Source organism: Drosophila gunungcola (assembly GCF_025200985.1).
Source record: "Drosophila gunungcola strain Sukarami chromosome 2R unlocalized genomic scaffold, Dgunungcola_SK_2 000011F, whole genome shotgun sequence".
NCBI lineage: Eukaryota > Metazoa > Arthropoda > Insecta > Diptera > Drosophilidae > Drosophila > Drosophila gunungcola.
Window position 1 is genome coordinate 1,027,083 of NW_026453169.1, and position 26,125 is coordinate 1,053,207.

Sequence of the window (26,125 nt, forward strand, 5' to 3'; positions counted from 1 at the left end):
TGGGTATCTGCGTAAAGTTCAGGTAGAACATGGCCTTCTCGGGTTGTTTGCAAGCTAAACGCTCCCTGAAACTTGTGCAAATAAATTGAGGGAAAGACGATGCGATTCTTGATTTATCATATTTTACAATATGCAAATTACTTTATTAACTCGTCACTCGGTTCGATTTCGTCTTACTTGTTTGTTATTTCCTTTTGCAACCATGCAATTAATTATTTCGATTTATTACACAACTACATGATCGACACTTAATTGGTAACGCCTTATTCTTGACTTTCTACTAATTTGTATTTGTATTTGTATGCTTTTGTATTCACTTGAAGAAGGTTCAATAATATAAATACAAATTCTGAAAATGTATATCTCGTTTTAATTTTATTATTACTAATTAGGTAGGTTGATTATTTCGCAATTATCTGCTCTCCATTGTCAACTTAAAATGTGGGTTTTGAGAAACTAAAACATGATTGTTTTATCGAAAGGTGTAAGCAAATTAAACATATTTCATATGTTCGTTCTTGTCTGCAGTTTAAACTGCTTGTGGCATTCTAAAAGTAATTGCATTTCATTGCTGTTATGTGTACAATTTTGGTATGTTATATTATTAAGAGACAATTACCCATAACATTATCGTTTTCACTTATGCCTACCCAAACAAGAAAAGGCAAGTGGGGAAAAGGGAGACTCATAACAACTAAGAAGAGAGTGAACAGTATAGCTTGGGCCTGTGCATTCGCGGGTTTGCCAAATGTGAAATGTGGTTTGCACTAAAATACGCGTTCTGCTTAACTAGACAAATTATTTAAAAACGTTTGAGCTTAAACATAAATCTTCAATGATACACGTACAAACTGTGTATGCGAACAGTACACGTACATACATGAACTACCGAATCTTCCTTTCTCGTCGCTGCGAGCTGTATAATTTAATAGAGTCTCATTAAGAATTAAACAAAACCAAATGTGTGGGTGGGTCGGATTGGGTGTGGAGTGGAGTGGATTGGGTTGGAGAGTGGCCCCGCCTAACCGGGGGGGCGTGGCAAACCTAACAAAGCGTTGATAAACGTAAAACTAAATGTATCCTCCGCATCCGCATCCGCATCTGCATCTGCTCCTCCATCCGCATCCGCATCGGCCATGGCTGGCACAATGTCGGCGGCACAGTCAGCTCAATCGATGTCGTCGTCCAGCTCGTCATCATCCATCTCCAGCTTGAACTCGGCATCGGTGGTATGTTGTGTCGAGTGTTGTGCAAAGCTCTGGGATTCATTGGTGGACTCCAGGTACCCGTTGAACTCGTTGTCCTCATCCTCCGATTCGTTCATGATTTCTCCAGTTTTTCCAGTGCCATAGGCTAGTTAAAGTAAAGGGTTTAATCACGGCATAAAAAATTAATTACACAGCCATACCTTCCACGTATTTGGCGAGGTTTGGAGGCACCCACGACTTGACTCGTTCAATGTTCTCCGGCGTGCATTCGCCCTTATCCAGATCTAAATGCGGTAAAAACATGTTTAGTTTTTATCCAATGGGGCGTCTGATTTAAAAAACTCACCCAACAGGAACCCCATGCGCTTGAGCACCTCAATGTCATCGTGCATTTCGAAGGTCTTGTCGAACTTGAATATGTATTCGGACCTGCAACAGAGATTAGGGATTGGAAACTAGGTCTGCATCATGAGTGAAAAGGGGCTCACTTGTCGTTGGTCACACTGCAGTTGATTTTGGTGGACTTGTGCGTGTTTACGATGATGAACGGCAGCTGGATCGAGGCATTCGGGGAAGGCACCACGCCCTGGCTTTCGTTTCGCTTGTTCCGCTCTACCAATCCCTTAAACGCCACATGCTGCATGATCATTTCGCGCAGCATTTCGTTCTTCTGCTTGATGCGCTCGCGGCGCAGACTGTTTTCCTCCTCCAGGGCCAGAAATTGCTATGGAAACGAGGTAATATATTAGCGCGTATTGGATACAGTTTGGAACCTTGCAAATCCTACCTCGGCCGAATTGGCAGGAAGCCCTATCCAGCGGATCTCCTTCTTGTCCTTGGAGATAACATTGATTGCCATCAGTACGTTAAGTGCATCGTAGACACGACGTCGGATATTCTTTTGATCACAGTTGTTATCGTACGCATTGTTCTTCATCTCCTCGGCGACCAGTTCGTCGGCCACCTCGTTGTAGGTGGTTTTGCCCTTCTCCTGCACCTTTTCGCAGACCTTCATCGAGAAGTGGCGCAATCCCTTGCCGGCCTTGTCCGGCTTGCGCTTCCTTTGAACGGACGATGAGGAGGCGGACATGGAGTGCAAAGAGTTGCTCTGAATGGCATGGCTGGTTTGAAGGAAACAATTAAAGATTGGCCTCTACAGTCTGGCTTTTTTGCGAGTTGTTACTTACAGTTTTGATTTGATTTTCATGGGATTGTTTGGCGTAAACTTTACATAGCGATCTCCCTTTATCTGCAATTCAAAAGAGATTAAAGCAGGTGAGGAGTTGGGTACTAGCATACCAACTTACCACGTCGTACAGTCCACTGCCAGTTCCTGAAGTCTTCTGCGCCGAAACGGTTGTGTACGTAGTATCTGATTCAAGACGGTACCATGGTTTATTGATGATTTTTCTTGGTTTTCTGGAGTCTTACCTTCTGTTTTTGGAATGACCAGGCCGTTGTCCTGTAGCCGTATGAACTGTCCCTGGTTGCTGGATCCCTGCTTATACACCGGATCGTTAGGCATAAGCTTCTTTTTGGGTGCTGGGTCAGTGTTTTGAACTCACCATTTGACTAAAGGCGCCCATGCGTCCCACGTTGCCAATGCCGCTCGAACTTCCGCTGTTGCGCGCCGATGAGCCGGTGGCGTACACCACCGCCACGGGTTTTCCTCCGGCCTCCATCTCCGATTTGGTTTGGGCCGGCTTTAGCATCTTGGCAATTTGTCCTGCGGGATTGGAAATACGGAGATACGGATGTTCCTTAGTTTCGGATATACACATAACACGCGACTGAATTGCCTTCTTTGATAACACAACTGCATGTATTTTCACAGATACACATGTGTGTCAGTGTGGGGGTAAGGGTAAGAGTGTGTGGTACTATCAACGATGCGTTGTTTTCGCCGCGCGGCGAATCAAGCGAGTGGAGCGAACGAAGCGCACTGGAGGTGGAATGCAACAACAAAAGGCAAGCGGTGAGATTGGGGTGCATACACACACACACACACACACAGGTAGCCACACTCGCACAGCGGTCTCCAGCGGTGCTGTGCGTGTGTATAAAGTGGTGTGGCAAGGATAAAGATGCAGAAGTACAAAAACAACCCGAAACCAGATCGCCTGGACATTAGAGATGGCCAGCACGTGACCGAAGGTGAACCTTTACCAACTAGAGATGGTGCGATGCACGAGCTCGTGACTCGGCTCGATTGTTGGCCAAGGACCGGTATTTTTTAATGACTGGATTATTTTAAATTGGTTATTACACGGGTCCTACTGCAACATGTTGTATTCAAAGTTTACTGTAAGTTTTTAAAACAGTATCCTAAACTAAATTAAATTATTTAGCAAAATAAATAATCAATAGGTAATGATCGCGATAAGATCAGCCTGAAATAGATCAAATATAAACTTGAAACTCATAAAATTTGGTAAAACTCACACTCAGGCAGACACATTAAAATGTTCCGATTTTTAAGCTATGATGACTTTCCGATGAAATATTCGATGGTTTCTATGTCAGCTATATGATATCGTTAAGTTAATAAAATTAGAACGATAAATCATTGATCCTTTGTAACAATTTCGCTTAGTAGTTGCCTAATTTAATGATCGCTTTTTAAAGCAATCCACTAAATTAAGATTTGAAACGGAGCCCTGGTTCAAACCTACATATCTAACCGGCTTTACCAAACATTTCTAGTTTTGCATAGTCTTCATTCGATGTAATAATTATTCATTCACCTGTCGCTACTTGAGATTTGCATAATCATAACAACAAAGCAAGTGAGCGAAGAAGAATGGAGATGAGGGGCCCAAAACAAAAACAGCAAAGGGTCGAAACGCTAAAAATACCTGCCAACTCTCTCGCAGCTAAGAGCACACACACACACACACACACCTGTATATGACTCAGCTCAGACCCACGGGGGCTCAAACGGCTTCCAATACGTCCAAATACCAGACTATCCAGCCAGATGGTTGGCCTGGGCAACTCGGAATTGGCGGGACTTATAAAACACAATGCCTGGGTAGTGTTTTGGGACAAGTAAACATATAATCCCAGAAATTGGAAGAGCAATTCCATAATTCACCCTCACCAGTTAACCACTAACCGGGTTCGTCGCTAATTTGAGTAGGCAGCAAACCCCGATATACTCCGTTTATGCGTGCATCAAGTTTGCCATCAATTACAATTAATGAGAATGTTTCCTTTAACGGGAAGATCAGGTCATACTTGTCAACTAAATGTGTGGTGTAAAACAAAGTTCTCAATTTCGAAATTTGCCTATCCAATTAAACATTTTTGTATAATTTTTTAGGAAGTACTTTTAGACAATTATAGTTTTATTTGCTTTACAAATTCAGTTCTTATGTGACCCCAAACGGTAATCTAACCCAACCAAAGAGTATAAGATGTTATAAAATAAATTCCATGTGTAAGTGACAAAAATTTGATTTGATAATTTGCGGTTTCACATATGTTGGTCACAAAATTTGTTTGTTTATACAGATGGTCAGGGAATTTATGATACATTTTAAAAAAATATAAAAAATTCAACATATTTTTAGCAATACTTGAAGGCACACACACAAGGCAAGCCAGCGAGTTTTTTCAATACAATCAAAAGTGGTAAGTTATGGAACTTCAAGATAATCCAACCAACCATTGCCGCATAAACTGGACGACGGACAACCACACACGTGTACATCGCTTACACCTATTTGCGCTCGCCTGTTTTGGGCCTCAGCTTCGTTGCTGCATGGAAACGTGTGTGTGTGCTGCAGAGTTTTTCTTGTTTTGGCCTTTCTTCACTCTCCTCTCCGCATGCCGCCCTGTTCGCCACCCTCTGACTAGCTGAGACATTGCAGAATGTCACACAGTTCAGATACATTCGATTGATGTTGAATCTATTGTTTTCCCTTGGAGTAATAACTGGCTGAAATTTGCGAGTTGCTGGCCCACTCAAAATCCTCAGTTCGAAGCGAATTCGCAGCAACGGCGAAGTAATCAGCTGTTGGCCGCCCGATAAAAAAAGTGGGAGAAAATACGCGCGTGCATGTGTGTGAGTGAGCGCGCCAACTGGGCGGTGGGCGAATGGAAGGGAGCGGGGGCGGGGTTGGGTGGCTCACCCATTTTAGTTGTTATTTCGCGGGGGTCTCTCTGTCTTTTATTATTACTTTTTGCCAATTTCTAGCACTCTTCGGCTAGTCTTGCCTGCCCCCCAAAGCGTATCAAACGATGAATATGGTAGGCAAAAGAAACCCGAAAAAGCAAAGATGGCGTTTTACGCTGCCCATGCAACTTTGTAGTGTGTACGTGTGTGTGTGTGGAGGAGTATGTGTGGAGTGTGTGTGGGAGCGAGTGCACCCACTCCACCGCTTATCAAGTCCTGACGCAGGATGCCGCCCACTTACCGTGCTCGTCCCGAAAGAAGAAGTTCACCTCGTCGGCCTTCACAGTTCCGCCCGTCGAATGCGCCATTTTTTGATGGGGGAGCGCGGCAGCAGCCGGATAGCTGTTGTTGTTGCCGCTTACCGCTCACCTGGTGGACCGCCAAAAACAAAAAAAAAAACTGCTACGTGCCGTAGCCGCAACGTGTGCACGGGAAAACTGGAAGAGGCGGCGGTTGGGGAGGACTGGACGTACTGCAGCCACGGGCTGGGGCACGTGTGCAAATCCGGATGCGGACCACGACCACGACGACGAAGCGCACTTGTACAAAAACTGTCGCCCGAGTCAAAATGGCGAGCGCATTTTTCACTTCCAGCGGCAGGGCATTTTTTTTTCTTCTGGTCACACACACTCACAGTGGCGGCCCTTTTTCGGTGGCCTTTTTCGCGGACTTCTCGCTATTTGATTTTCACTAGAAAGGTGGCAAAAGATTCGCCGGATTCGTGGCTTTCGATCGGTATATGACGACGCGAATTTGGACGATTTCTAAGCGCAGCACGATGGTCACAAAATTTCCACCAAGTGGCTGCTTTTCGTTTTCATGTGGGAAAGGCAAAGCAGGCTGTGTGCGGGTGCGAATGAAATGGCAGACAGTGCGCGCCAATTTACGCATCAATTTACGCAGTGTTGCAAGCAGCTGGCTGCCGGCGTTGTTTTGCCACACTGGTCATGAATGTAAACAAAGTGGCCACTTGGTCCGGCCGCACGGTATTTTCGCAGTAGGCCTCGAACGGTCTTACTATCGAGTTGAATTGCGAATTTCTGAAGTTTTTTCGGGTTGGTGTGGAAAAATGTCAAACAACAGGCCCAGGGAAATCAAAGCAGCCATCTAACAAGTCCCCAGCAGAGGAGCAGCCGCACAATGGTCGATCCGGTGGCGGCGCTGTGTAACTACAATGTCCTGGAGGTGATCTTCTCCTACTTGGAATTGGACGACCTGAGCCACTGCTCACAGGTGCGCCTTTGGCCCAATCTAACCAAGATATGATTTGACACCTACTGTTTCACCGTTCGCAGGTGTGTAAGAGTTGGTACCACTTCCTTAACGACGAAAACAGCGATGTTTGGCGCTGGCACTGCCTGAACAAGCTGCCCAAGGAGGCCCTCAAGTCCGACCTGCTGGCCTCCGTCTCCACGTACAAGACAAAGCTGCGGGCGTACTTCCATGCCTGGAGCCCCAATGACTGCTCGAGAAACGTGTACATCAAGCCCAACGGATTCACCCTGCATCGGTAAGGTGGTCGAGTCACCAATGCACAACAACTGCACTCACATTTCTACTCCTCCTGTCCCCAGCAATCCCGTGGCGCAGAGCACAGACGCGGCTCGGGGCAAGATCGGGTTCCGCCACGGCCGGCATACCTGGGAGGTGATCTGGGAGGGACCGCTGGGCACGGTGGCCGTCATCGGCATTTCCACCAAGGAGGCGGCGCTGCAGTGCCACGGCTATGTGGCCCTGCTCGGTTCCGATGACCAGAGCTGGGGTTGGAACCTGGTCGAGAACCACCTGCTGCACAACGGGGACATGCAGGGCAGCTACCCGCTTCTGAATAACGCACCCAAGTACCAGGTGGGCGAGCGGATTCGCGTCATTCTCGACTGCGAGGACAACACCCTGTCGTTCGAGAAGAACTACGAGTTCCTGGGCGTGGCCTTTCGAGGTAAGTCGACAATGTCTTCCAGTGCTAAATCACTCATTTTCCCATGTCCCCAATGTTTTTTTGCAGGACTGCCGGACAAGAAGCTCTATCCCACAGTATCCGCTGTCTACGGCAACACCGAGGTCTCAATGGTCTACCTGGGCACCCCGTTGGACGGATAGCTTGGCCCGGGGCATACAACTTGGTTAACACACTCAATGGATCCACTAGGTTATTGTGTACATTTGTATTTATCATGATTACGTTTGCTTCATTCCACCTGCAACTCAGTTCGATATCGTAAATTTTAGTTACTAGTTTCGTTTTCTGTACAAAATTATGCATTTTGTTGATTTTACGCCACGCCAAAGTTCAAATCCACCTCGGCACTATCTTCACATGGCAATTTACGTTAGTTATACGAACCAAATGAATATAATATTATAGCGATTAAACAATAGTTGAACCAATTTTTTATACACCGATGATCGTGCAAGTAAAATTACAGACAAAGAACTAATTGCAGACACTGATCTTTCAATTCGCTGATTACATTATGGTCAATCCTGTGTGAGTCTACTGCTTGGAATCGGATTTAATCTTGGCCCAGTTGTCATCGTCGAATAGATCATCAAAATCATTATAAAAGTCCGCGTGGACGTGCTTATCATTGGAGGGTAGGTGGTCCATCATCATTCCTGTGGCTCCGCCGGACTGAAAGAATACAATTTAAGGCATTAATAATAAAGGAAGTTTAGTTTGGCAAGCAGATTTAAATTTGGGTAATTGATAACTGAAAACACTCGCGGGAATTTCCTAATAAAGTATGAGGAGCACATAACAAAGATATGACCAAAACTTTATAACCCTATGCAAGGGTACAAAAAGATGTCCTGGGCTTCTTTATGTATTTTGTTGTTTTTATCACGGGGTAGCGTTGTTAATAACTTACCTCGTCCATTTCCATGTAGCCGGGGCCTTCGGAGAACATTTCGTCAGCAGCCAAAGAAGGTTTCATGTTGAGATCCATATTTATAAGCGGTTTAACAATTTATTTATGTTTATTACGCCTTTGCGCAGCCAAATATTCACTCTCATTGCCGGTGTTGCCACTGCGATGACATACCAAAAAGATTCAGCATCTGGCCACACTGCCGAACAGCTGATTTTGTCGAACCCAAAATATAAATATTGTCTTGTTAACGAAATGGTTCGCGTTGGCCTCCAAATTTCCGCCACGCTGGAGAACGTGGACAAACTGGAGACCTGTCATCCAGACTACTCTTTCTTTTTGAAACTAAAGTGCAGCAACTGCGGCGAACAGTCGGACAAATGGCACGACATCACCGAATCGGAGCACGTGCAGCAGGATTCGCGCAATGCGGCCGGCTTTAATTTCTTCATGAAATGCAAGATGTGCAGTCGGGAAAACAGCATAGACATTGTGGAGAAGTCCAATGGTGAGTTCTTTCCAGACCCACAATGTAGTGCCTAGTCCTAACCCACAACCTATTCACAGCTCCTTACACGGCGGACGACTCCGGCGGATTCAAGACCATAGTGGTTTTCGAGTGCCGCGGCGCAGAGCCCGTAGATTTCTCGCCCCGCACCGGATGGCGAGTCTCATCGGCGGAAAATGGCCAGGAATTCGAGGACGTCGATCTTTCCGAGGACGATTGGGTTGAGTACGACCAGAAGCACAACAACTCCGTGGGCGTCTACGAGTTCGCCTCGAAGTTCATCAAACTGAAGAAGTAATGCTAACTGGAGCTGTTAAATCAATCATACCAGTTAAACTGATAAATCTGATATTTGTGATGGCAATAATAGTTTATCATTCAAAAAGTTTCCACGCCATTAAAAATACTATGTCTAACACTTTTGAAGAACATTTAAAGTCTAGTTTCATAACCACAGTGAAATTATAAACAGCAGGCGCTTTTTTTTTTAATTCGAGTATATTTAAAATTTCATGGGTTATGTATGCATTTTTTGTAACATTTATATATTCTTTATTCACAATAGCTGCCAATTAATGCATTTAAGATAGTTGTTTCAAAAATAATTGTTGTCAATAGCTCATTAGATGGATGTTTGAAAAAATGTGCATTAAATGTTGTTTTGCCTAATTTTGTTAAATTTGTTAAAAATGTAGTTATTATACGTTTTTTACTCGTCTTTTATATGGACTTAAAATTACTCACTTTTTTTCTAACATTATTTACGCAAGAAAGTAGTGTAAAGTGTGGGTAATTCACAAATTATAGATGAGATGCTCCCTGAAAATGTTGAAATAGTTGCGATCAGCAAGCGTTTCTCTTAGCAGTCAGCGCTGTAAGAGAAAGTAGCTGCCCAACTTTTTCTCCCGGCGCTTTTCTCTTGGTATTGATTTTAATGCCGGCTACTTTGATTTCAGATTGAGCACGAAGATAGTACTCTGGCAATTGTGTTTGCCGCTCTGTGTGCGTTTGCATGTTCTTTTTTCTCAAGACAATTCAGTATTTCGCCAGACATTGCGCGATTCGGATTGAAGACAAGACCCGGAGCTTAATCCCGGACCCGGACATCCGCAGTGGAAGTGCGGGTTTTTTTTTTGTTTTGTTTGGTGAATGGTGAACACAATAATTTCTCCAAAGACACCTGTTCAGTAAGTGAGTCTTCGGTGATTATTCGGTCTAGTGAGCGAGTGCAAAACACCAGAGTCACCAAGTGCATCATTAAAAACTCGCAGTGATTAGATAATGGGAGCAGTCTTATCTGGACACTTGGCCAACGTATTTCAGCAGCCTGCAGAAGTTCCCACCAATTGGATGCAAATATAGAGTCCACCCCGACCCTGACCTTGGCAAACAACTTACGGGTAAGGATACTCATTCCCCCGTCCGGATTACTTATTTGCGATTCCCACACAGCTCATCCATTATGCATTATTCTCGGCTGGCACGCATCAATCATGTTTCTCCTCCAGTTTGTCAGCTACTACACTATTGAAACTCATATTCCAATTACAACACTCTCCGTTTTTTCAAGACAACTGGCATGCAACAATTTATCTCAATTGGCGAAGATTGGATTGCATGCATGCACGTACATTCCCTCAACTACATCGGGACTTATAACAATTAATGTTGCTCCGTCTGAGTTAACAAGATCAAACAGTCAATTCATCGATCTGAAAACTTAAGGAAAAAGAAAAACGCTTCAGCCTCCTCAGTTTCCGGTATTTTTAGTTTACTTTATCACTTACCTCAGTCTACATTTTTATAGCGCCTGGCAGGTTATACACTAATTAGCTGATATAGTCATTAGATATCCCAAGACATGTTTTATTCTATTTAACGCATTAATATTATTGTCTGATAACATTTAAACTAATTTAGTTCTTCGACCTCTGGACTTTTTTAAACTTTTGGCGTCAGGTATTTCTATTTTTGATCTTGTACACTACTCGTAGTACATATACATACATATATGTATATATATAGATTCACACATCTTATTAATTGCAGCTCACGTGCTTTAGAAATCCGGAACACCTAGAATTCCTTTTCCTTCCCCCTACTGGGAGTTTCTTTAACCTTTGGCATGTCAGCTCCGGCGGCAGCTGCGGCGTCTGCCGTCCTGGACTTTGACGACATCCTCGCCCAGATCGGAGAATTCGGGCGCTTTCAGCGGCGGAACTACCTGCTCATATGCCTGCCGGTTCTGTTCGCAGCCGCCAACAGTCTGTCGTATGTCTTTACGGCCGGATCGCCCACCTATCGCTGCTTCGTGCCCGGCTGCGACAGCCCGGATGAGCAGGATTATGGAGCGGATTGGGTCTCTGCCGCGGTGCCTGGCAGCTGGAGCAAGCGGGGCCACTTCACGCCGGAAACCTGTGACAGATTCGTGGCGAATGAAAGCACCCTCGAAGTTGAGCCTTGGAGTTTATGGCCTTTGGGTCGGTGCTCCGCCGAGAACTTTACGGCGGAAACGGAGCGATGCCAGCAGTTCGTCTACGGCAGTGCGGAGCGGACCATTGTGCAGCAGTGGGGGATGCAGTGCAAGGAGAACCTCTGGAAGCTGGCCTTCGTCGGCACGATGCACTTTGCCGGTCTGGTGGTGGGAACAGCCCTCTCCGGTTATCTGGCCGATCGGTTAGTATACAGTTTTAGTTACATACATTTAGGGAACTTTCACGGAATACAGGAATGAAATTGTGGGGAATTCCGTAAAAAGAATAGAGGAAGTGCCCGGTGGAGATCACCTTAACGATTTTAAAAAACAAAACCGTTCCAGAACTTTTCAAAAAACCCGTTGTTATACCCGTTACTCTTACTTTTTTTTACTTTTACTTTTTTGTTGAAAGGTATGTAACAGTTGGAAGGAAGCGTTTCTGCCCCTATAAAATATATATATTTTCGATTAGGATCAATAGCTGAGTTAACGTATGTATGTATCTATATCCGTCGTATGAACGTCGAGATCTCGGAAACTATAAAAGTTACAGATTTGGGATTTGGCCTGCAGATTCTAGTAATTCCATAACGGAGCCACGCCCATGTTAGATCGTAGGTGTGTCGGCCAAATCAATCAGTAGACACAAAAATTTTCAAAATCGAGCTTTAATTTTAGAAGTTATTGACAATTATGTTTGGTTATGACGTCACTGCATATTTGTTGTAATTTCAGTTCGGCAGATGGCGCCACCTAAAACCCGATTGATTTCTGGGGGAATATTTGTTTTTAAATTTGTTAGCTGTGTAACGGGTATTTTAAAAATTCTAACTTAAATTTAGAACCATATATTTTGAAATGAATTCGGTTTTCAAATTCAATCAATGCCAATCCTTTCAGTTATGGGCGTAAGCACGTCTTTCTAATCTGCATTGTGTTCATGGCGTTGACGGGAGTGGCGCAGGCGTTGTCCTGGAACTACGGCAGTTTTCTGGTCTTCGCCCTACTGAACGCGGTGGGCACTTCCGGCGTATATCCGCTGGCCTTCATCATTGGCGTGGAGATGGTGGGTCCACGGAAGCGCGAGATGTCCTCCATTGTGCTCAACTACTTTTACGCGGTGGGCGAGGCGCTGTTGGGTCTGTCCGTCTTCCTAACGGACTGGCGTCAACTGCAGCTGGTGCTCTCGCTTCCGCCGCTCGTCTGCGTGGCCTATTTCTGGCTGGTTCCGGAGTCGGTGCGCTGGCTCCTGGCTCGCAACCGGCGGGAGCAGGCTGGCGCCATCATTCGACGGGCGGCGAAGGTGAACCGGCGGGACATCTCCGTCGAACTGATGGCCAGCTTCAAGCAGCAGGAGCTGGATGCGGAAACGGCCATGGAGGATGAGGCCGAGAATGGCGTTCTGGCCGAGCGGAAGGACGACAGGATCTGGCTGGCCATCAAAGAGGTTGCTGGATGCCACATTTTGATCGCCAGATACGCCATTCTGCTGCTCATCTGGGCCGTTAACGCCATCGTCTACTATGGACTTTCGCTGAATGCGACCAGCTTGAGTGGCAACAAGTACCTTAATTTCGCCCTGGTCTGCCTGGTCGAGATCCCCGGCTATAGCCTCGCCTGGGTAGGTTGCCACCGCCTCCGACCGGAAGCCAGACTAACCATTTAACAACATCCCAATCCCCCACTAGTAGCTCTTCCTGCGAAGGCTTGGTCGACGTTTGGCCCTCTCCGGATCACTCCTGCTCTGCTCCATCACATGTGTTGCCAGCGGCTTCGTCACCCTGGGTAGGTATCAAGCCAGCTTTCGACCAAGTAATTAGTTGTACCATTGAACGGTGGGATGGTCTTTAATTTAAATGAATCATCAGGCAATTATTTTAATCATTTCTTATTAAAAGTGTGTGCATATATTACTCATACGACATGTAAGCTATCAGTGCAATCATTTCGTATTTATTTTATTACCCATACGACATGTAAACCTCTTATAAGTTGCTTTAAGAAATTACAATAAAAATATATTATTAAGCTTTTGCCGTTGAGTTAAGACCTATTAGTTTAACAAAGTATCACTCATACGACACATAAGTCCATTGAAAATGCATAGAATTTTCTGCTGCTTTCTAAAAATATTTATTTCAAATAAATATAATTGTCTGATGTTAAGGATGTGTACAAATTAATTGAAACTAAGCACAAGTTTCGAAAAAAATGTTAAAACATTTAAGATTTTTTTAAAATTTGAATTTTTTTAAGTAATATGTAAATGGTTCTACAATACGCATATATCTTTTTGCCTCACAAAAAAATCAAATTCATGCAAACACGCTAAGCGCAAGGAGATTGGATTCCCTGCAAAGCCGGAGTTGAGGGTAGAAACTCGTGGAGTTGTAAGTTTAATAAATTTGTATTCCAGATCAGTTTATTTTAGTGCCCATTTAAACACCACAACCTTCAACCAAACCCCTTTGATCTTGCAGGTGCCAACTGGCTTGTCGTAACCCTTTTCCTCATCGGAAAACTCGGAATCACCTCCTCCTTTGCCGTCATCTACACATTCACTGCGGAAATGATGCCCACTGTATGAGACTTTCATTGTTGTTAGATTAGTAAGTTATGTTGGATGTTATTCATTTTAGGTTATTCGGAGCGGAGGCGTCGGTGTCATGTCCACATTTGCGCGCTTTGGGGCGATGCTGGCTCCCTTTGTGCCGCTATTGGTGAGTTCCATACTTTTATTCCATTGATCAATTTTTAAAAAAAAATAGTTTTAGGATAAAGTTGCTTATTTTAACTAAAACATTTTAATAAAAAAGAGTTATTGTATAAGCAAATTCATTAAGTAAATATAAATCCATAAAGTAAAACATATTTCATAACTCTAACGATTCTAAAAGATTTAAATAGGAAACTGAAAGACTAGTACAGAAACCCCAGTTTTTTAGATAAAACCTGATAACGTTTAGCTTAAAGAAAGTACTTAATCATATATATATGGAATTTTTTGCACATAAGAAGGTTTTCAATTTTATTTTTATTTTATTTTATTTTATTATAAAAAAGTACTCACACTGCCAAAGATCGTTTTTTGGGGTAGAAAATGTTCTTTTAAATTTTGCCAAATGGATAATTTTCAACCAATTCAAAATTTCGTAGTTCATTTTAGATAGGACCCATTTAAGATCATTAAGTCTTAACTTAAAAGTCGATCTATGAAGTCAGCAGTTTTCAGTTTCGCCTAATCGATACTTTACAATTTCAAAAATATCCTGTGAAAGCAAACAAAAAAATTAATTTTTCAAATAAATTACATTGGTACAAAGAAAAGCTTTGAATGAAGCCAGTCCATTCACAAATCCAAAAAATATTTTAATTAAAGTACGTTCTTAACAGGCTACTTACTACGAACCGCTGCCTCTGCTGCTATTTGGGGCATTATCCCTGGTTGCTGGACTCCTTTCGTTGCTACTGCCGGAAACCTTTAATAAGAAGCTGCCGGATACGGTAAGTGCTACTTATTTTTATTGACAAGTTTAAATCATTAATAAACTTATCAATCTCTTGCAGGTGGAAGAGGCCATTGCGTTGTGAAAATGATAATGGCTTTTTAGATGCCGATTTTGGGGACATTATAACATTAGCGACCTAGATTTTTTTATGAAATAATGTTGCAGAGCTTTACATTTCCTCGTAATAAAATATTTTATACAAAATGAAAAGCTATCTCGTACCATTCGACAAAGACATAAGTGAAAAATGCATGCAGCATATGCATGTTCACAGGGTTTTGTTATTCGGATATTTACAATTAGTTTTTGTGCTTTAACAGCTATTTAAACCATTCACAGATTAGCGGCCTATGTTTTTTTGTATGACAGATGTTGCAGAGCATTGTAAATCTTCGTAATAAAGAATTTTTAAGTAGGCATAAATATTGGTCATCTGAAATACCGAGAAGCCATAAGGAAAAAGAAGCTTTAAATACATGATAACATGATTTTGTAATTCAGATATAAACAAGTGGATTTCTCCGGTACAACAACTATATAAAACTAACTTCAATCAGTTCCAAAGAGGCCCTCAAAGACGTGGGGATCGCTGACATGGCCAAAGCGATTCAGCAGCTTGTACCGCTGTTTAGGATCGCTGCGCAGGCAGATGGTCGAAACGAACCTCAAACGGGACGGGCTGCCCAGTTCCCAGCTAGGTAGCAGATCGTCGGTGTCCACCAGCGTCTCCTGTCGTCGTCCCCAGAAGTCGACGTAGGCCAGCTTCAGCAGATCCTGCTGCTCGTTGACGTAGATGAAGCCCACGAGGTTCTTGGCGGCAAAGCTGGCGAGTGTGAGGGTGACCAGACCACTGATTCCCACGGCGGCGTAAATGGCCAGGGCATCCGTGCTCAGCTGTCCGGCGTTTCCCAAAGCAAAGGCTATGGGCGTTCCGGCTGCCGTGATGACCGCCTGGTAGACCTTGAGCTTACTGAATGCGGCCACAATCCGTATGGAAGGCAGGCTATAGACTGTCCGCCACTCGGTGAATCCGGCGAGGTCGTTTGCCGTACTTTTGCCGGCTGATTGTGTTGCGAGGGGGCGTCTCTGTACCGGTTGAATAGCCAAGGACATGCAGCTCCTCCATGGCAGCCTTGTCGGGCGAATCCTGCTCAGCAGCTCCAGCACTGGAAATAATTGAGCCCAGACTTAATAAATCAAATAACACTAGATTATTCAATGCAAACCCCATACTCACTTTCATCAATGTTGTGGTTTTGCAATTATAAAGTGCCGTTTACACTGGACAACCTTTACTCAATTGTTCATTTTTTTTATCTCTTTTAAAAGCGAATCCAAGTTTTGTTACACTTTAAATGGGGTTTAGTTCAAATAAAAAAGACCTCTTACATATTAAAAAGCGAATTTATCAGATTTATCAGCTGTACGTCTTGACGGTATTTAAACAAATCAGCTGATTATCGATACACCAGGTGACAATCGATAGCACTGCCGTCGCCAGTGCTGCCCATTCAGCAAGGCTGAAAGTGCGGTTAATTTGAAAATTGGCGCTCTTTTTGCCGTATGAGCTGTTACGTCAGGACCCAGCGTATAAATATAGAAAAGCCAGATGATTTCCCAGCGAGCGGAGAGTGATCATCAATAAATAAATCACTTATACCAGGTCTTTAGTCGACGGACAGTTCTCGCAGCCTCGTTACGCGGTCCTCCGCTGATTTTCTAATCCAGCTCGTCTTTTATAACTGCGAAGTATGTGCATTCGCATATCACAACATTTTATGGATTATGTGCTTCCGTGCAAAAAACACAATTTGTTTTCATACAGTTGTATTTATATGGATTTATTGCTCGGTCAAGCCTCGTCCCAAACATTTATTTTTAGTGCATTCGCTTGTGCTTTGAATTCAGAAATAGTTTTTCGCATCAACGTACACAAGTTTACATTGTTTTTTGAATTGCAAATTTTTCAAGGTTCACAAGATTAGGAGGCCTTGAGAAAAGGGTCTAAGAATTAACCTTTTATTCGTTATATCCGCACATTTAGCTACAAAAAACCTTTGAAACACTACATATTCTAATCTTAATCTAAATCTAAAGTTTTATGTTAGTTTATCACTTTTTTAAAAGATTTATTAAACTGAGAATTTAAGTTAGCAGTTTGAAAGATTTGGAGTTTGGGTAAACCAAGTAATTTTCTTTGTGTGGGTTTTTATTTTTGCACATTATTTTGGCGGCCTCGCGCTTGCAAACAAGCAAAGCGACACTAATATAAAAAATGAAGCCTTTTTTTAATAAAATGTAACTTGCCGACATTTTTTCTCATTCCCATATTAATAAACATAGCAAACCGAAATGCTAAGTCTCTGAGCAAGACACTTTGAACAAAAACATTTTGAAAGTGTCTTTCAATTTTATTTTTCATAGGGTGCTAAGGTAACTGATCTTTTTCTGACAGCAAGTAAAATGGGGACACTTTTTGGGAGCTCTGCATATTATAGATATCTTAAAAAAGGATAATGACTTACAAAGTTTTTCTAGTTAATTTATAATTTTGACAAAAATTACAATTCTTTAATTAACGTCTCAATATAATATTATAATAGGTTATTATTATAATAGGTTCCGAAATCTGCAAAGTTATTATCCTTCCTGTAAGCTTGTTAACTTTAGTATAATTTATTTGAGTTTTCAGGAAAGTATAAGGTATTTACAATTTGCGACTGATCATTTCCGTTTACCCCCAAACCGCAGGACATGTCGACGACAGCGCTGGGCATTAGTGGCCTGTTCATGGTGGGCTGCTGTGCCCTGGCCCAGATCGCCCGGGTAATCAGTCGGCGAATGGTGACTCGTGAGGGCATTGTTCCCATCCTGATCAACGAGGCCATCGCCGCCGCCGAGCTGTGCGCCTGCTGCTTTGAGCTGATCATAGGTGAGTGGTAGTTTGGCGTTTCCATTTCGGTATAGTTTTAATAGGCTTATATTATTATTAAGCACCACTTTGATTTTATCTTTCTTACTAAGTTCAAATATCTCTATAAAGAGATCTTTAGAATATTAGCACTTTTAAATATGTTTTCGTTTTTTTAAGTTTATTAATTATTCAACTTTGTAGATGTTTTTTTTATTATGTTTTCAAAAAGCCATTTTTGTATTTTTTTTTTTTTTTGATAAGGAAATAACAATTTGCATTTAAAGTGGAGTTAATTTTTACAATATCCAAAAATGTTTAACGATCAAAACGATCTATTAAGTAGTTTTCGAGATATTAAGTACAGCACTTCTTTTTCCTGTTTTATAAAATGTAGTTTAATTTATAAATTGAGGAAATATAAATAATTACTTTATTCGTTAACTTGTTCATCCAAAACTGTCCTTTTAATAAAACGTTTTTTTGATGTCATGTAAAAATTGACTATAAACAAGTCTATATATTATGTTAAAACTAGGCAAAAAGTCTATATATTGACTTATTGAGGTAACCCATTACCTGGCTTCCTTGGGTCATGCATTACCTTGGAATTAGTCTACCATTTTACTGTCCACCTTTAATCGGCATAATCTCCGATAGCTTTTTTTTTGTTTCGACTTAAAATCTAGATTTTAGTAGCACCCAGGATAAAATCAAATGTCCTTTGAAATCTCCCTTTCAGTGGCCGACAACTTTGGGGTGTCCATGTACGCCATCTGCCTGTTCCTGCTGACCATCTGGTGGGGCCGGGTGTGGGGCGACGCCTCCGCCTGCCCGTACACCCACATGGAGGACGTGCTGGAGGGTCGCACCAGCTTCAAGGAGATGGCGCTGCGCAGTTGGGCGGAGCTGATGGGCGGATGCTGCGTCTACCGGGCGGTGCAGCTCTTCTGGTGGCTGGAGCTGGCCGAGACGCACCGCGGCCGCGCCTTCGAGGCCTGCAATGCCGACCTCCAGGTTAGTCCGTATTTGGGCGCGGTCATCGAGGGCGTGGCCACGCTCCTCTGCCGACTGGCCTCCAAGACGATCAACGAAAAGGAGCCGCGCTTCGGCAGCTACATTGACTCCTTCATCGGCACCAGCTTGGTGGTGGCAGGTGAGTGGCGTAGCGCTTGTCCAATCCGATCCGCCCGTCCAATGCTGGTCTCCCAAGTAGTTTACGCCTTTAACTATCTCCTGCTTGCAGCCTTCAACTTCTCCGGCGGCTACTTCAATCCGGTTCTGGCCACGGCCCTCAAGTGGGGCTGTCGCGGTCACAGCCACCTGGAGCACATCATCGTCTACTGGATAGGTGCCTGTGCCGGGGCCGTGCTCTCCATTCCGGTCTTCAAGCTTCCCGCAGTGCGACGCATCCTTCTCGGCGAGGAGGCGGGCTCCAAGTCGAAGCGGGAATAAGCTTCCGTGAGAGTATTTCAAATATCTGTCAATATCCAGAAAGATTTACGATTCTACGTGTGCTAAATGAAAAACAAAATAACGATGTAGTTGAGGGCCCACTGCTTATTTATTTTCCTGCTTTAAAAGTATGTTGCCAACCCAAAAGGCATGCAAGGGAAATTTATGATCAAAATCTACCTTTTTTAAAAATCTTCTGATATCTTTTTAGACGTTTAAAACAAAAATTAATCAGACTGAATGGAGTTTCACGTTTAAACTGACACAATGACATGAACAAATTGACTAGGTAACAAATAACATAATACTTTTTGAGGTCAGAAAAACTTCAATTCATGAGTTAATTTATTTTGATTGCAATATACATTAACCAACCCTGTTTAAAATTCTAAAAAAAAACGGGTATAAAAATAGCGTTTGTAAAAAAATAGTTATGTTAGATAGGAAGTATATTGTAAAAAAAGAATAAAATATTAAAAAATGGAAATTATATGAATATTACTTTCCTTTTGTAGCACCGAACATTCCGATTTAAAGCAGACCTTTTCCTGCTCATGCTTTCATCTTGCATTAAGTAAGTAAAAGAATATGTTTATTTTTTCAGATAATTTCCCTAATTCCCCAATTTAAAAGGGACGAAATGGTTCCTCGATTTGAAAATTGAGGTCAAGATGTTTAATCATTTTGAGAGCAATATTGATTTAAGCTGTTCCACAGTTAGATGGCTATTATGTCCAAGTGGTCCTTGAATAACTTGACATCACAAATTTTCTAAATTTCCACACGACTTGATTTAAGTGCCCAATTGATAAACTTGTTACGCACCAACTATAAAACCACTTAGTAAAGATTGAAATTCCTTAAAATGGCTCCTGTCGAAAAATTTCTTGCTATCATGGATTTAAAGTCGGGCTTGTTAGTAACTGGCTTCGTGGACATAATCTTAAGCATTCTTTGCGGATGCTATTTACCATGTAAGTTTGCTCGTAGCCTTGCAAGAGCAGATCTATAACGACCATCGGACTAATTGGTTTTTTTTTTCATCACAGGGATGAGGCGCAAAGTGGAAGCTGATATTTCGTTCCTTACAGAAGCAACGTCACAATCCTATGTGGAATTTTATACTGGTCCCGACTTCTACTACAACAGGTTCGGCTATTCAATGTACATCTTTTGTCTGGTGGTCCTCATCCTCCACATTGGCGCCTGTATTCTCGTTATTACTTCCGTACTTTCAGTAAGTCATTGCAGGACCAGGGACTGACTTTCCTTTTTCCCTGAAACCCTTTTCTATTTTAGGAGGATAAAATGCTGGCTGCTCCCTATTTAGCCACTGCCCTAATGCGATTCGTTGTCTTGCTTCTGATTTTGATTTGGATAGTTACCAAGTCGTTTGATGATACCACCAGTTTTTGGTTGATCGGTCTAAGTCTGTGTAAGTATAAGCACCTTGCATTATAATGGGTAAAAGTTTGAGCCCTGCATGAGTGGAGTTTAAGAAAATAGGTTCGAGTAAATCATGTCGAAAATATTCAAGGTTCGAATGGCCGAGCTCATGTACAATTGAAATGATCTACTTGATCTGATGTAAAACGGACAATCTCATGACTCCTATGACTGATGAATCCTATGGCTCATGAGTCATGACTCCAATGGCTCAAAGAACAGATCAGCTTTTAAAAAGGATTCTCACAGAAATACCCAATATTTCGGGTTGGGATTAATATTTTCTCCGTTAAGTCGAAGCGAATTCCCTCACGGTTAGTGCCTGGAATATTCAGTTACGACCTAATCTTTTCCATTATGTCGAACAAAAAATAGCGATTTTCTAAGAACAAGAGACCTACTTTGTTTTTCTTTTAATTGCTGCTTATATTAAGATAAATAATATTTTGTGTTGTCCGTTCAATGGAGCTGAAAGTATGAAAGTATATACATATATTCTTGACCAGCATCACTGGGAGAGTCGATCAATCTATGACTCATAGGAGTTATGAGTCCCAGGAGCTGTGAAAAAAACATAGATAGATCAAATGGCTCCAATCATGCAGGGCTCTAGTAAATCTCTACCACTAAAGATCCAATATTTTTTCCCCTTTTTCTTACAGTTCCAGCCACTTACTTTTGGCTAACCGTCGCTTCGTGGTATAACCCGATAGAAGGATAAAATATCTCCGTTAAAATTTTAAACAGCGTAGTCCGTGAAATCGTCTGTCACTTCACTCCAGTACGTTCACTCCAGTCACTCCACATTGTCATATAACTCACACGAAACACAGTCAACAAAATGGGCTGCCATACTATGAATAAATGCTGCTGCCTCGAGCTGAAATGGGGAGCTCTTATTGCCGCTATTCTGGATGGGATCATGGCGGCTTCAGTTGCTTTCGACTGCCACTGTAAGTACTTTTATTGAATCTGGTTAAAGGACATGTTTATCAAGGAATCCCAAAGCCTTGGGCAGTTGGGGAGGCAGTATGGAAATTATTTGGATTGTCATCATGGTTGTCCACTTGGCTCACATAATATGCTGCATTTTAGTATTGTTTCGGTTTTTAAGGTATGTAGTGTCTGCTGTTTATTTTATTAACCTATGTTTACAATGCATTTTAACTTTATTTCAGCCAAACAAGAATTTGGTTTTGCCTTACCTAATAACTGGGATAATTCGCATAATTTATGACATAATAGTATTTATATACTATTGCATTGAAATTGGCTTTGAGTTTCCTATAACCATGTGCGTTATACTAGCTGGAATAGGTAAGCGTCCTCACTAAGTGAATTTCGTTTCTCACAAATTAGTTTCATGCCACTTTTTCCCACCAAAATAGAGAATGTGTATATAACGTATGTATTTGTTTCGTCCCACAGGTCTTGCTGCTTTCTTTTGGTTCGTCATCTACTCGTGGTTCAAGAAGCTCGGAGGCTCTACTCCTCTGGATTAACAGTCTTAACAACCAATTTATAAATCGAACGTACGTAAATCTAGATATCGTTGACAATAACTCACTCGTAAAGCAAGATCAGAAAATATTACAAATTCAATAATAAAGAATGGGCTGGACTATTGGGAAATGCTGCTGCTGCGAACTTAAATGGGGAGCTCTTATTGTGGCCATTGTAGATATGATTTTGGCGGCTGCAGTTGTTTTAGAAACAAAATGTAGGTATTGTTACCAACTAATTCCAAGATATTGCTTGTAATGTATCTCACAGACCTCGCCTACTATCAAAGCTGGATAAACTTTGTTAAATTTGAAGAACATGATCATATTGGCACGCTTGAAATCGACTACGACGCTCCCTCCTATTATGTTTGGATGGTCACCCTCGTTATCCACTTCGCCCATTTAGTCGCCTGCGTTCTTGTGATAGTTTCTGTTTGGGTGGTAAGTGGCAGCTGCTCCTTATGTTCGATAAACTTAAACTATATTTAACGTTATTTCAGCAAATCAAAAAATTTGTTCTTGCGTATCTCACAATCGGCATGGTTCGCATAACTTATGATCTCATATTTTTTATTTATGTTTGTGTAGAAGTTGGCGCTATGGCTGTGACCCTGTTGCTTATCTTTGCTGGCTTCGGTAAGAGTTGTTAACTAAAAAATGAAGTCATTAGAATATTTGCATATAGTTTATTTTAAATGACTTTAAAATATCTTAGCTTTTATATAGTTATACAAATATTAAAGTAACTTATTCCTTGAAATTGAGTATTGTAATTATTGTAACCCCCAGGTGTTGCGATCTTCTTCTGGTTCGTCGCCTACTCATGGTTCAAGATGATTGGAAGTTCAACTCGAGTCGATTAGCAGACTAAGTACGTGCTTTGAATGGCATTGTTAAATGCGACTTACAAATTGGTACCCAAAATCGGTGACACTGTAGCACTAATTTGAAAGCAAAATTTGACGTTTTCGAAATAAATTCTAAATTAAAATGTAAAATATGTATATATTTATTTAAGTTGGTTTGTCGGGCACATTATCTGTCTGTATTTCAGCGGGTGCTGGTCGTCGCCGTCGACAGCGACGCTTTACTCGCAATACGATCTCGCCTTTTATTTCCTCGTACTGGTAGTCGGTGTTGCCCAGAGAACAGCGCTTGATCACTGTTGAGGTATCATTACCCAAGCTAGATCCCATCGTCTCATTCATGCTGACGTCCTCGTCAGCCGTCGTCAAATTTAGTGTCGGTACGGGAGGTGCCTCCGTTGAGCTATCCATGTTGACTTTTCTCTTTTTTAGCGGGGTTTTCTCAATGGATGGCTTTTCCGGTGTGCCCTTCGGTGATGCCTTCAATTTCGCCTTTGACTTTAACGGGCTGCCCTGAGTGGGGGACTGGGTGAGCATCGAAATAAGATTCTGTTTGGGTGTCTGCAGAGCTCTATTCGATGTCGAGGTCACTACGGTTTCGTCTGGGGACTGCTGATGCAACTGTTCCAATGCCATCTCAATGGCGTCTTCTTCAATACTCAGATTTGGATAGGTGGGATCGGCGACACTTGGCGAATCCTGCTCGCTCGTCAGCAAATTCATAGCAGCTTCCAGGATAACCTCGTCGTTTTCATCATTATGGTCCACTTTCGTTGAGTCTGGCTTAGCGTATAGGACAGTGGAGGACTTTGTGGGAGTATCGTTGGTAGAGCTGGAAGGTTCCTTCAACTCGCCTAAACGAAGGTTGTGGTCATCGACACCTGGGTTCTGCTCATTTGATTCTGAGTTCGGAATTACTGTTGGGTCCGTGCAAGGCTTGTCGACTTTAACAGCAATATTTTCGATGTCCGCTATCTTAGGCAGTCTAATATCCTCGATGATCTGTATTCCGACATCGGGAGGTGTCACGCAGTTTAGTTTCGGGCAATCTTCTGAAGCTGTCTCATTCAACTGAGAACTCTTTTCAGTATGTGCGCTGACAGTATTTGTTTGTACGGCGTTATCTATTTTATCCTCGATTATATCTGTTTGAACTTCAACCGGTTCATTAGAATTATTTATTTTTATGTCCATTTCAACTTGCGGATCGTTTGATTGCTTTCCGCCTTTAAGTAAGTCCAGCTGGTGAACTTCAGGTTTGGAATGATTTGCTGAAAGGAGTTTACTATCTCCATTACCTTCCGGCACATCTAAATTTAAGCCCAGAAGCTTTGTTTCCTTTAGTTTACCATGGGCGGAGCCTTTTGCATGAGTCGGTAAAACATTACTCTTTTTTCGGAGAGACTTTGTCTGTTCTTCGTTCAGCTCGACTTTGTTGTGGACCAAATCTACGGCCTCTGGCTGAGAAATTATATCCAGACCCGGAATAAACTCTTGTTGCAGTGTGCAGACTTCAGCGAAAAGACCAGCAGTAACATCTTTTGGTTGTTCCCTACTGGAGATCACATAAAGATCTGAAGTGTGATCAATTTGCTTGGTAAGCACATTCCTCGAAGGTTGCAATTCATTTGCCATTTTGGCCAACTCAAGTTGCGGGCTCTCGCTCGGCTGGTCATTCGTTTCATCGCCGAATAGGGTCGTCATGGTATGGTGCTTTTCTACTGGCAACTGGATTCTGCAACAAAATTCATATGCTGCTGTCAACAAAGGTCACTAATGTCCTTTTGTCTCACTGACCTGGGCGACTGGGAACGGCTACGTCGTCTGTGATGCCGAGCACTGCTATCACGACTCCTGTGGTGATCCCGTCTGGTGCTATGTCTTGGACTGCGGCTGCGGCTGTGGCGCCGATCTCTGGATCTCTGGCGGTCCTCTTCACGTCGAGTGTGCGTGCTTGATCTCCGTTCGTTGGTCTTGGGTGGTAATTGCTTGGGAGACTTGCTTCGCCTGTGTGATTTCTTGGGATCTTCTCTTGTGCTCGTTTTCTTAACATCATCTTTTACGACCAACTTCTTGGCATCATCTTTAACGCCAGACTTCTTGGTCTCTTCTTTGGGAGCCGTCTTAAAGGGGTTTCTATCGGTTTCCACATCCTTCTTGGCAACTGCTTTTGGCTGAGACTCTTTGGGGCGCTTACTTTCGGGGCATCTTTCGCCTGGCTCTTCGACCTCACGCCCTCGCTTTCGCCTGAAGCAAATGTCGTCTTTTCTGTAGAAAAAAAATGCAGTGTTAGTTGGAAATTGCGGTCTGAAACTGGTGTATTTACTCCTTTCGCAGCTGGGCAATTAGAGACTCCTTTCTTTTCACCTCCGACTTGGCCGTATCCAGCAGATTCTGCAGGTTCACCTCCATGGACTTTATCTTCTTCCCGAGCGATTTGTTTTCAGCCTTTAGTGCCTCGATTTCAATCAATGCTTTTGCGTGTTTGACCTCCCAAGCCAGTAACTCCTTGGTTTTCTACAAGAAAGTAGAACTTCGATCAAACAACGTCGGGAAGGGTGCCATATGCATGACCTACGCGATCCTCCGCCTTCTGGAAGTCGTCCAAGTCGTCGTAGATGTCCTAAATCCAAAGATTTATCCATTTCGTCGGGTTTTGCTCCCCCTTTGATCGCCACCTCATTTAAATCATCGTAGATGTCCAAGTCCAAAGATTTGTCCAGTTCCTCAGGCTTTGTCCAACCTGTGCTCTTCAACCCGGCCATCCGCTGTCCCTTCAGAGCCAGCAATTCTTCCAGAGCTTCTGGAAGCACCAGCTCCTCGGCGGCTTTGCTGACATAAACATTGCCCTCAGTAGTTTCCTCGTTGTCTTTCCCATATGCTTTCGCACTTTGGGGGCGGCCCTTAAAAAGGAAGATTTTGGAAATTTAAAGATCGTTATGCAGTTTGTCCATTGACTCACCTCAATGTTTAACTGGTCCGCCATTTACTAAATAAATTGTAAACACAACACCTCCGGGCCACCAGTTGAAAAACACTTTTAGAGATGGACAAAGTATCCTAGGGATGGGCTAATCGGTAATTCAATCCGAGTAACCGATAACATACGACTGTTGAATCGAACAATATAATAGTACGCATCATTAAAAACCAGCATAAATAGTTCGCCGACTTACTAAATTTAATTATTATAA

The 26,125-nt window shown here is 42.7% G+C and overlaps 10 protein-coding genes across 16 annotated transcripts; 6 read left to right on the forward strand and 4 right to left on the reverse strand.

Annotated features, from left to right (window-relative positions):
• Positions 1–105: 105 nt before the first annotated feature.
• LOC128255548 (transcription factor Dp) lies at positions 106–6,246 on the reverse strand. The gene is made up of 10 exons (XM_052985207.1): positions 5,627–6,246; positions 2,774–2,934; positions 2,640–2,706; positions 2,516–2,580; positions 2,396–2,457; positions 1,996–2,329; positions 1,697–1,932; positions 1,555–1,637; positions 1,409–1,492; positions 106–1,353 (listed from the first exon to the last, which is right to left on the reverse strand). Exons 1-10 carry the CDS (start codon positions 5,691–5,693, stop codon positions 1,169–1,171), a joined length of 1,344 nt encoding a protein of 447 aa, XP_052841167.1. The 5' UTR covers positions 5,694–6,246; the 3' UTR covers positions 106–1,168.
• Positions 6,247–6,410: 164 nt separating this feature from the next.
• On the forward strand, positions 6,411–7,773 carry LOC128255559 (F-box/SPRY domain-containing protein 1). Its single transcript, XM_052985221.1, has 4 exons — positions 6,411–6,618; positions 6,681–6,895; positions 6,960–7,324; positions 7,391–7,773. The coding sequence occupies exons 1-4, from the start codon at positions 6,526–6,528 to the stop codon at positions 7,483–7,485; spliced, it is 768 nt and encodes a 255-aa protein (XP_052841181.1). The 5' UTR covers positions 6,411–6,525; the 3' UTR covers positions 7,486–7,773.
• Positions 7,532–8,416, reverse strand: LOC128255570 (COP9 signalosome complex subunit 9 homolog). The gene is made up of 2 exons (XM_052985235.1): positions 8,256–8,416; positions 7,532–8,017 (listed from the first exon to the last, which is right to left on the reverse strand). The coding sequence occupies exons 1-2, from the start codon at positions 8,331–8,333 to the stop codon at positions 7,880–7,882; spliced, it is 216 nt and encodes a 71-aa protein (XP_052841195.1). The 5' UTR covers positions 8,334–8,416; the 3' UTR covers positions 7,532–7,879.
• A 29-nt stretch (positions 8,417–8,445) lies between these two features.
• On the forward strand, positions 8,446–9,192 carry LOC128255563 (UPF0587 protein CG4646). Its single transcript, XM_052985227.1, has 2 exons — positions 8,446–8,763; positions 8,823–9,192. The coding sequence occupies exons 1-2, from the start codon at positions 8,511–8,513 to the stop codon at positions 9,059–9,061; spliced, it is 492 nt and encodes a 163-aa protein (XP_052841187.1). The 5' UTR covers positions 8,446–8,510; the 3' UTR covers positions 9,062–9,192.
• A 140-nt stretch (positions 9,193–9,332) lies between these two features.
• LOC128255544 (organic cation transporter protein) lies at positions 9,333–15,098 on the forward strand. 5 transcript variants are annotated; one of them, XM_052985200.1, is made up of 10 exons: positions 9,333–10,163; positions 10,334–10,523; positions 10,813–11,439; positions 12,140–12,860; positions 12,931–13,024; positions 13,573–13,629; positions 13,720–13,820; positions 13,879–13,959; positions 14,633–14,743; positions 14,807–15,098. In XM_052985200.1, exons 3-10 carry the CDS (start codon positions 10,889–10,891, stop codon positions 14,828–14,830), a joined length of 1,740 nt encoding a protein of 579 aa, XP_052841160.1. In that variant the 5' UTR covers positions 9,333–10,163; positions 10,334–10,523; positions 10,813–10,888; the 3' UTR covers positions 14,831–15,098. The 5 variants fall into 5 exon arrangements, 4 of the variants coding, with proteins under 4 accessions (XP_052841160.1, XP_052841161.1, XP_052841159.1 ...); XM_052985201.1 differs by lacking the exon at positions 10,334–10,523 and having other exon boundaries at positions 9,333–9,950; positions 10,090–10,163; XM_052985199.1 differs by lacking the exon at positions 10,334–10,523.
• A 123-nt stretch (positions 15,099–15,221) lies between these two features.
• Positions 15,222–16,200, reverse strand: LOC128255562 (transmembrane protein 186). Its single transcript, XM_052985226.1, has 2 exons — positions 15,986–16,200; positions 15,222–15,914 (listed from the first exon to the last, which is right to left on the reverse strand). Coding segments are annotated over exons 1-2 (618 nt in total). The 5' UTR covers positions 15,987–16,200; the 3' UTR covers positions 15,222–15,297.
• Positions 16,201–16,354: 154 nt separating this feature from the next.
• LOC128255557 (aquaporin-11) lies at positions 16,355–19,606 on the forward strand. Of its 2 annotated transcripts, none has more exons than XM_052985218.1 (4): positions 16,355–16,497; positions 17,500–17,680; positions 18,402–18,815; positions 18,906–19,606. In XM_052985218.1, the coding sequence occupies exons 2-4, from the start codon at positions 17,503–17,505 to the stop codon at positions 19,112–19,114; spliced, it is 801 nt and encodes a 266-aa protein (XP_052841178.1). In that variant the 5' UTR covers positions 16,355–16,497; positions 17,500–17,502; the 3' UTR covers positions 19,115–19,606. The 2 variants fall into 2 exon arrangements, with proteins under 2 accessions (XP_052841178.1, XP_052841179.1); XM_052985219.1 differs by lacking the exon at positions 16,355–16,497 and adding an exon at positions 16,908–16,926.
• A 236-nt stretch (positions 19,607–19,842) lies between these two features.
• LOC128255448 (uncharacterized) lies at positions 19,843–22,192 on the forward strand. Its single transcript, XM_052985051.1, has 7 exons — positions 19,843–20,088; positions 20,164–20,351; positions 20,414–20,549; positions 21,223–21,513; positions 21,569–21,674; positions 21,739–21,877; positions 21,989–22,192. Exons 1-4 carry the CDS (start codon positions 19,980–19,982, stop codon positions 21,279–21,281), a joined length of 492 nt encoding a protein of 163 aa, XP_052841011.1. The 5' UTR covers positions 19,843–19,979; the 3' UTR covers positions 21,282–21,513; positions 21,569–21,674; positions 21,739–21,877; positions 21,989–22,192.
• On the forward strand, positions 21,840–23,063 carry LOC128255447 (uncharacterized). 2 transcript variants are annotated; one of them, XM_052985050.1, is made up of 6 exons: positions 21,840–21,877; positions 21,989–22,092; positions 22,171–22,280; positions 22,334–22,506; positions 22,566–22,701; positions 22,855–23,063. In XM_052985050.1, the coding sequence occupies exons 3-6, from the start codon at positions 22,172–22,174 to the stop codon at positions 22,926–22,928; spliced, it is 492 nt and encodes a 163-aa protein (XP_052841010.1). In that variant the 5' UTR covers positions 21,840–21,877; positions 21,989–22,092; position 22,171; the 3' UTR covers positions 22,929–23,063. The 2 variants fall into 2 exon arrangements, with proteins under 2 accessions (XP_052841010.1, XP_052841009.1); XM_052985049.1 differs by having other exon boundaries at positions 21,848–21,877; positions 22,145–22,280.
• On the reverse strand, positions 22,970–26,005 carry LOC128255446 (uncharacterized). The gene is given in 6 exon segments (XM_052985048.1): positions 22,970–24,666; positions 24,729–25,199; positions 25,258–25,448; positions 25,510–25,554; positions 25,556–25,834; positions 25,894–26,005. Coding segments are annotated over 6 exon segments (2,598 nt in total). The 5' UTR covers positions 25,918–26,005; the 3' UTR covers positions 22,970–23,078.
• Positions 26,006–26,125: the final 120 nt, after the last annotated feature.

What these genes read in the sequence shown, in the direction of transcription:
- LOC128255548 (XM_052985207.1), bottom strand. Translation starts at nt 5,693, where the DNA reads ATGGCGCATTCGACGGGCGGAACTGTGAAGGCCGACGAGGTGAACTTC. An exon ending in ATGAAAATCAAATCAAAACT is followed by an intron (nt 2,330 to 2,395) that starts GTAAGTAACAAC and finishes CCTTCAAACCAG; the next exon opens with CCATGCCATTCAGAGCAACT. An exon ending in GCGCATGGGGTTCCTGTTGG is followed by an intron (nt 1,493 to 1,554) that starts GTGAGTTTTTTA and finishes TACCGCATTTAG; the next exon opens with ATCTGGATAAGGGCGAATGC.
- LOC128255559 (XM_052985221.1), top strand. Translation starts at nt 6,526, where the DNA reads ATGGTCGATCCGGTGGCGGCGCTGTGTAACTACAATGTCCTGGAGGTG. An exon ending in ACCTGAGCCACTGCTCACAG is followed by an intron (nt 6,619 to 6,680) that starts GTGCGCCTTTGG and finishes CACCGTTCGCAG; the next exon opens with GTGTGTAAGAGTTGGTACCA. An exon ending in AACGGATTCACCCTGCATCG is followed by an intron (nt 6,896 to 6,959) that starts GTAAGGTGGTCG and finishes TCCTGTCCCCAG; the next exon opens with CAATCCCGTGGCGCAGAGCA.
- LOC128255570 (XM_052985235.1), bottom strand. Translation starts at nt 8,333, where the DNA reads ATGGATCTCAACATGAAACCTTCTTTGGCTGCTGACGAAATGTTCTCC. An exon ending in GCTACATGGAAATGGACGAG is followed by an intron (nt 8,018 to 8,255) that starts GTAAGTTATTAA and finishes GTATTCTTTCAG; the next exon opens with TCCGGCGGAGCCACAGGAAT.
- LOC128255563 (XM_052985227.1), top strand. Translation starts at nt 8,511, where the DNA reads ATGGTTCGCGTTGGCCTCCAAATTTCCGCCACGCTGGAGAACGTGGAC. An exon ending in CATTGTGGAGAAGTCCAATG is followed by an intron (nt 8,764 to 8,822) that starts GTGAGTTCTTTC and finishes ACCTATTCACAG; the next exon opens with CTCCTTACACGGCGGACGAC.
- LOC128255544 (XM_052985200.1), top strand. Translation starts at nt 10,889, where the DNA reads ATGTCAGCTCCGGCGGCAGCTGCGGCGTCTGCCGTCCTGGACTTTGAC. An exon ending in TCCGGTTATCTGGCCGATCG is followed by an intron (nt 11,440 to 12,139) that starts GTTAGTATACAG and finishes CAATCCTTTCAG; the next exon opens with TTATGGGCGTAAGCACGTCT. An exon ending in ATAAGAAGCTGCCGGATACG is followed by an intron (nt 14,744 to 14,806) that starts GTAAGTGCTACT and finishes AATCTCTTGCAG; the next exon opens with GTGGAAGAGGCCATTGCGTT.
- LOC128255557 (XM_052985218.1), top strand. Translation starts at nt 17,503, where the DNA reads ATGTCGACGACAGCGCTGGGCATTAGTGGCCTGTTCATGGTGGGCTGC. An exon ending in CTGCTTTGAGCTGATCATAG is followed by an intron (nt 17,681 to 18,401) that starts GTGAGTGGTAGT and finishes TCTCCCTTTCAG; the next exon opens with TGGCCGACAACTTTGGGGTG. An exon ending in CACCAGCTTGGTGGTGGCAG is followed by an intron (nt 18,816 to 18,905) that starts GTGAGTGGCGTA and finishes TCCTGCTTGCAG; the next exon opens with CCTTCAACTTCTCCGGCGGC.
- LOC128255448 (XM_052985051.1), top strand. Translation starts at nt 19,980, where the DNA reads ATGGCTCCTGTCGAAAAATTTCTTGCTATCATGGATTTAAAGTCGGGC. An exon ending in TTGCGGATGCTATTTACCAT is followed by an intron (nt 20,089 to 20,163) that starts GTAAGTTTGCTC and finishes TTTTCATCACAG; the next exon opens with GGATGAGGCGCAAAGTGGAA. An exon ending in TTATTACTTCCGTACTTTCA is followed by an intron (nt 20,352 to 20,413) that starts GTAAGTCATTGC and finishes TTTCTATTTTAG; the next exon opens with GAGGATAAAATGCTGGCTGC.
- LOC128255447 (XM_052985050.1), top strand. Translation starts at nt 22,172, where the DNA reads ATGGGCTGGACTATTGGGAAATGCTGCTGCTGCGAACTTAAATGGGGA. An exon ending in TGATAGTTTCTGTTTGGGTG is followed by an intron (nt 22,507 to 22,565) that starts GTAAGTGGCAGC and finishes ACGTTATTTCAG; the next exon opens with CAAATCAAAAAATTTGTTCT. An exon ending in GCTTATCTTTGCTGGCTTCG is followed by an intron (nt 22,702 to 22,854) that starts GTAAGAGTTGTT and finishes TGTAACCCCCAG; the next exon opens with GTGTTGCGATCTTCTTCTGG.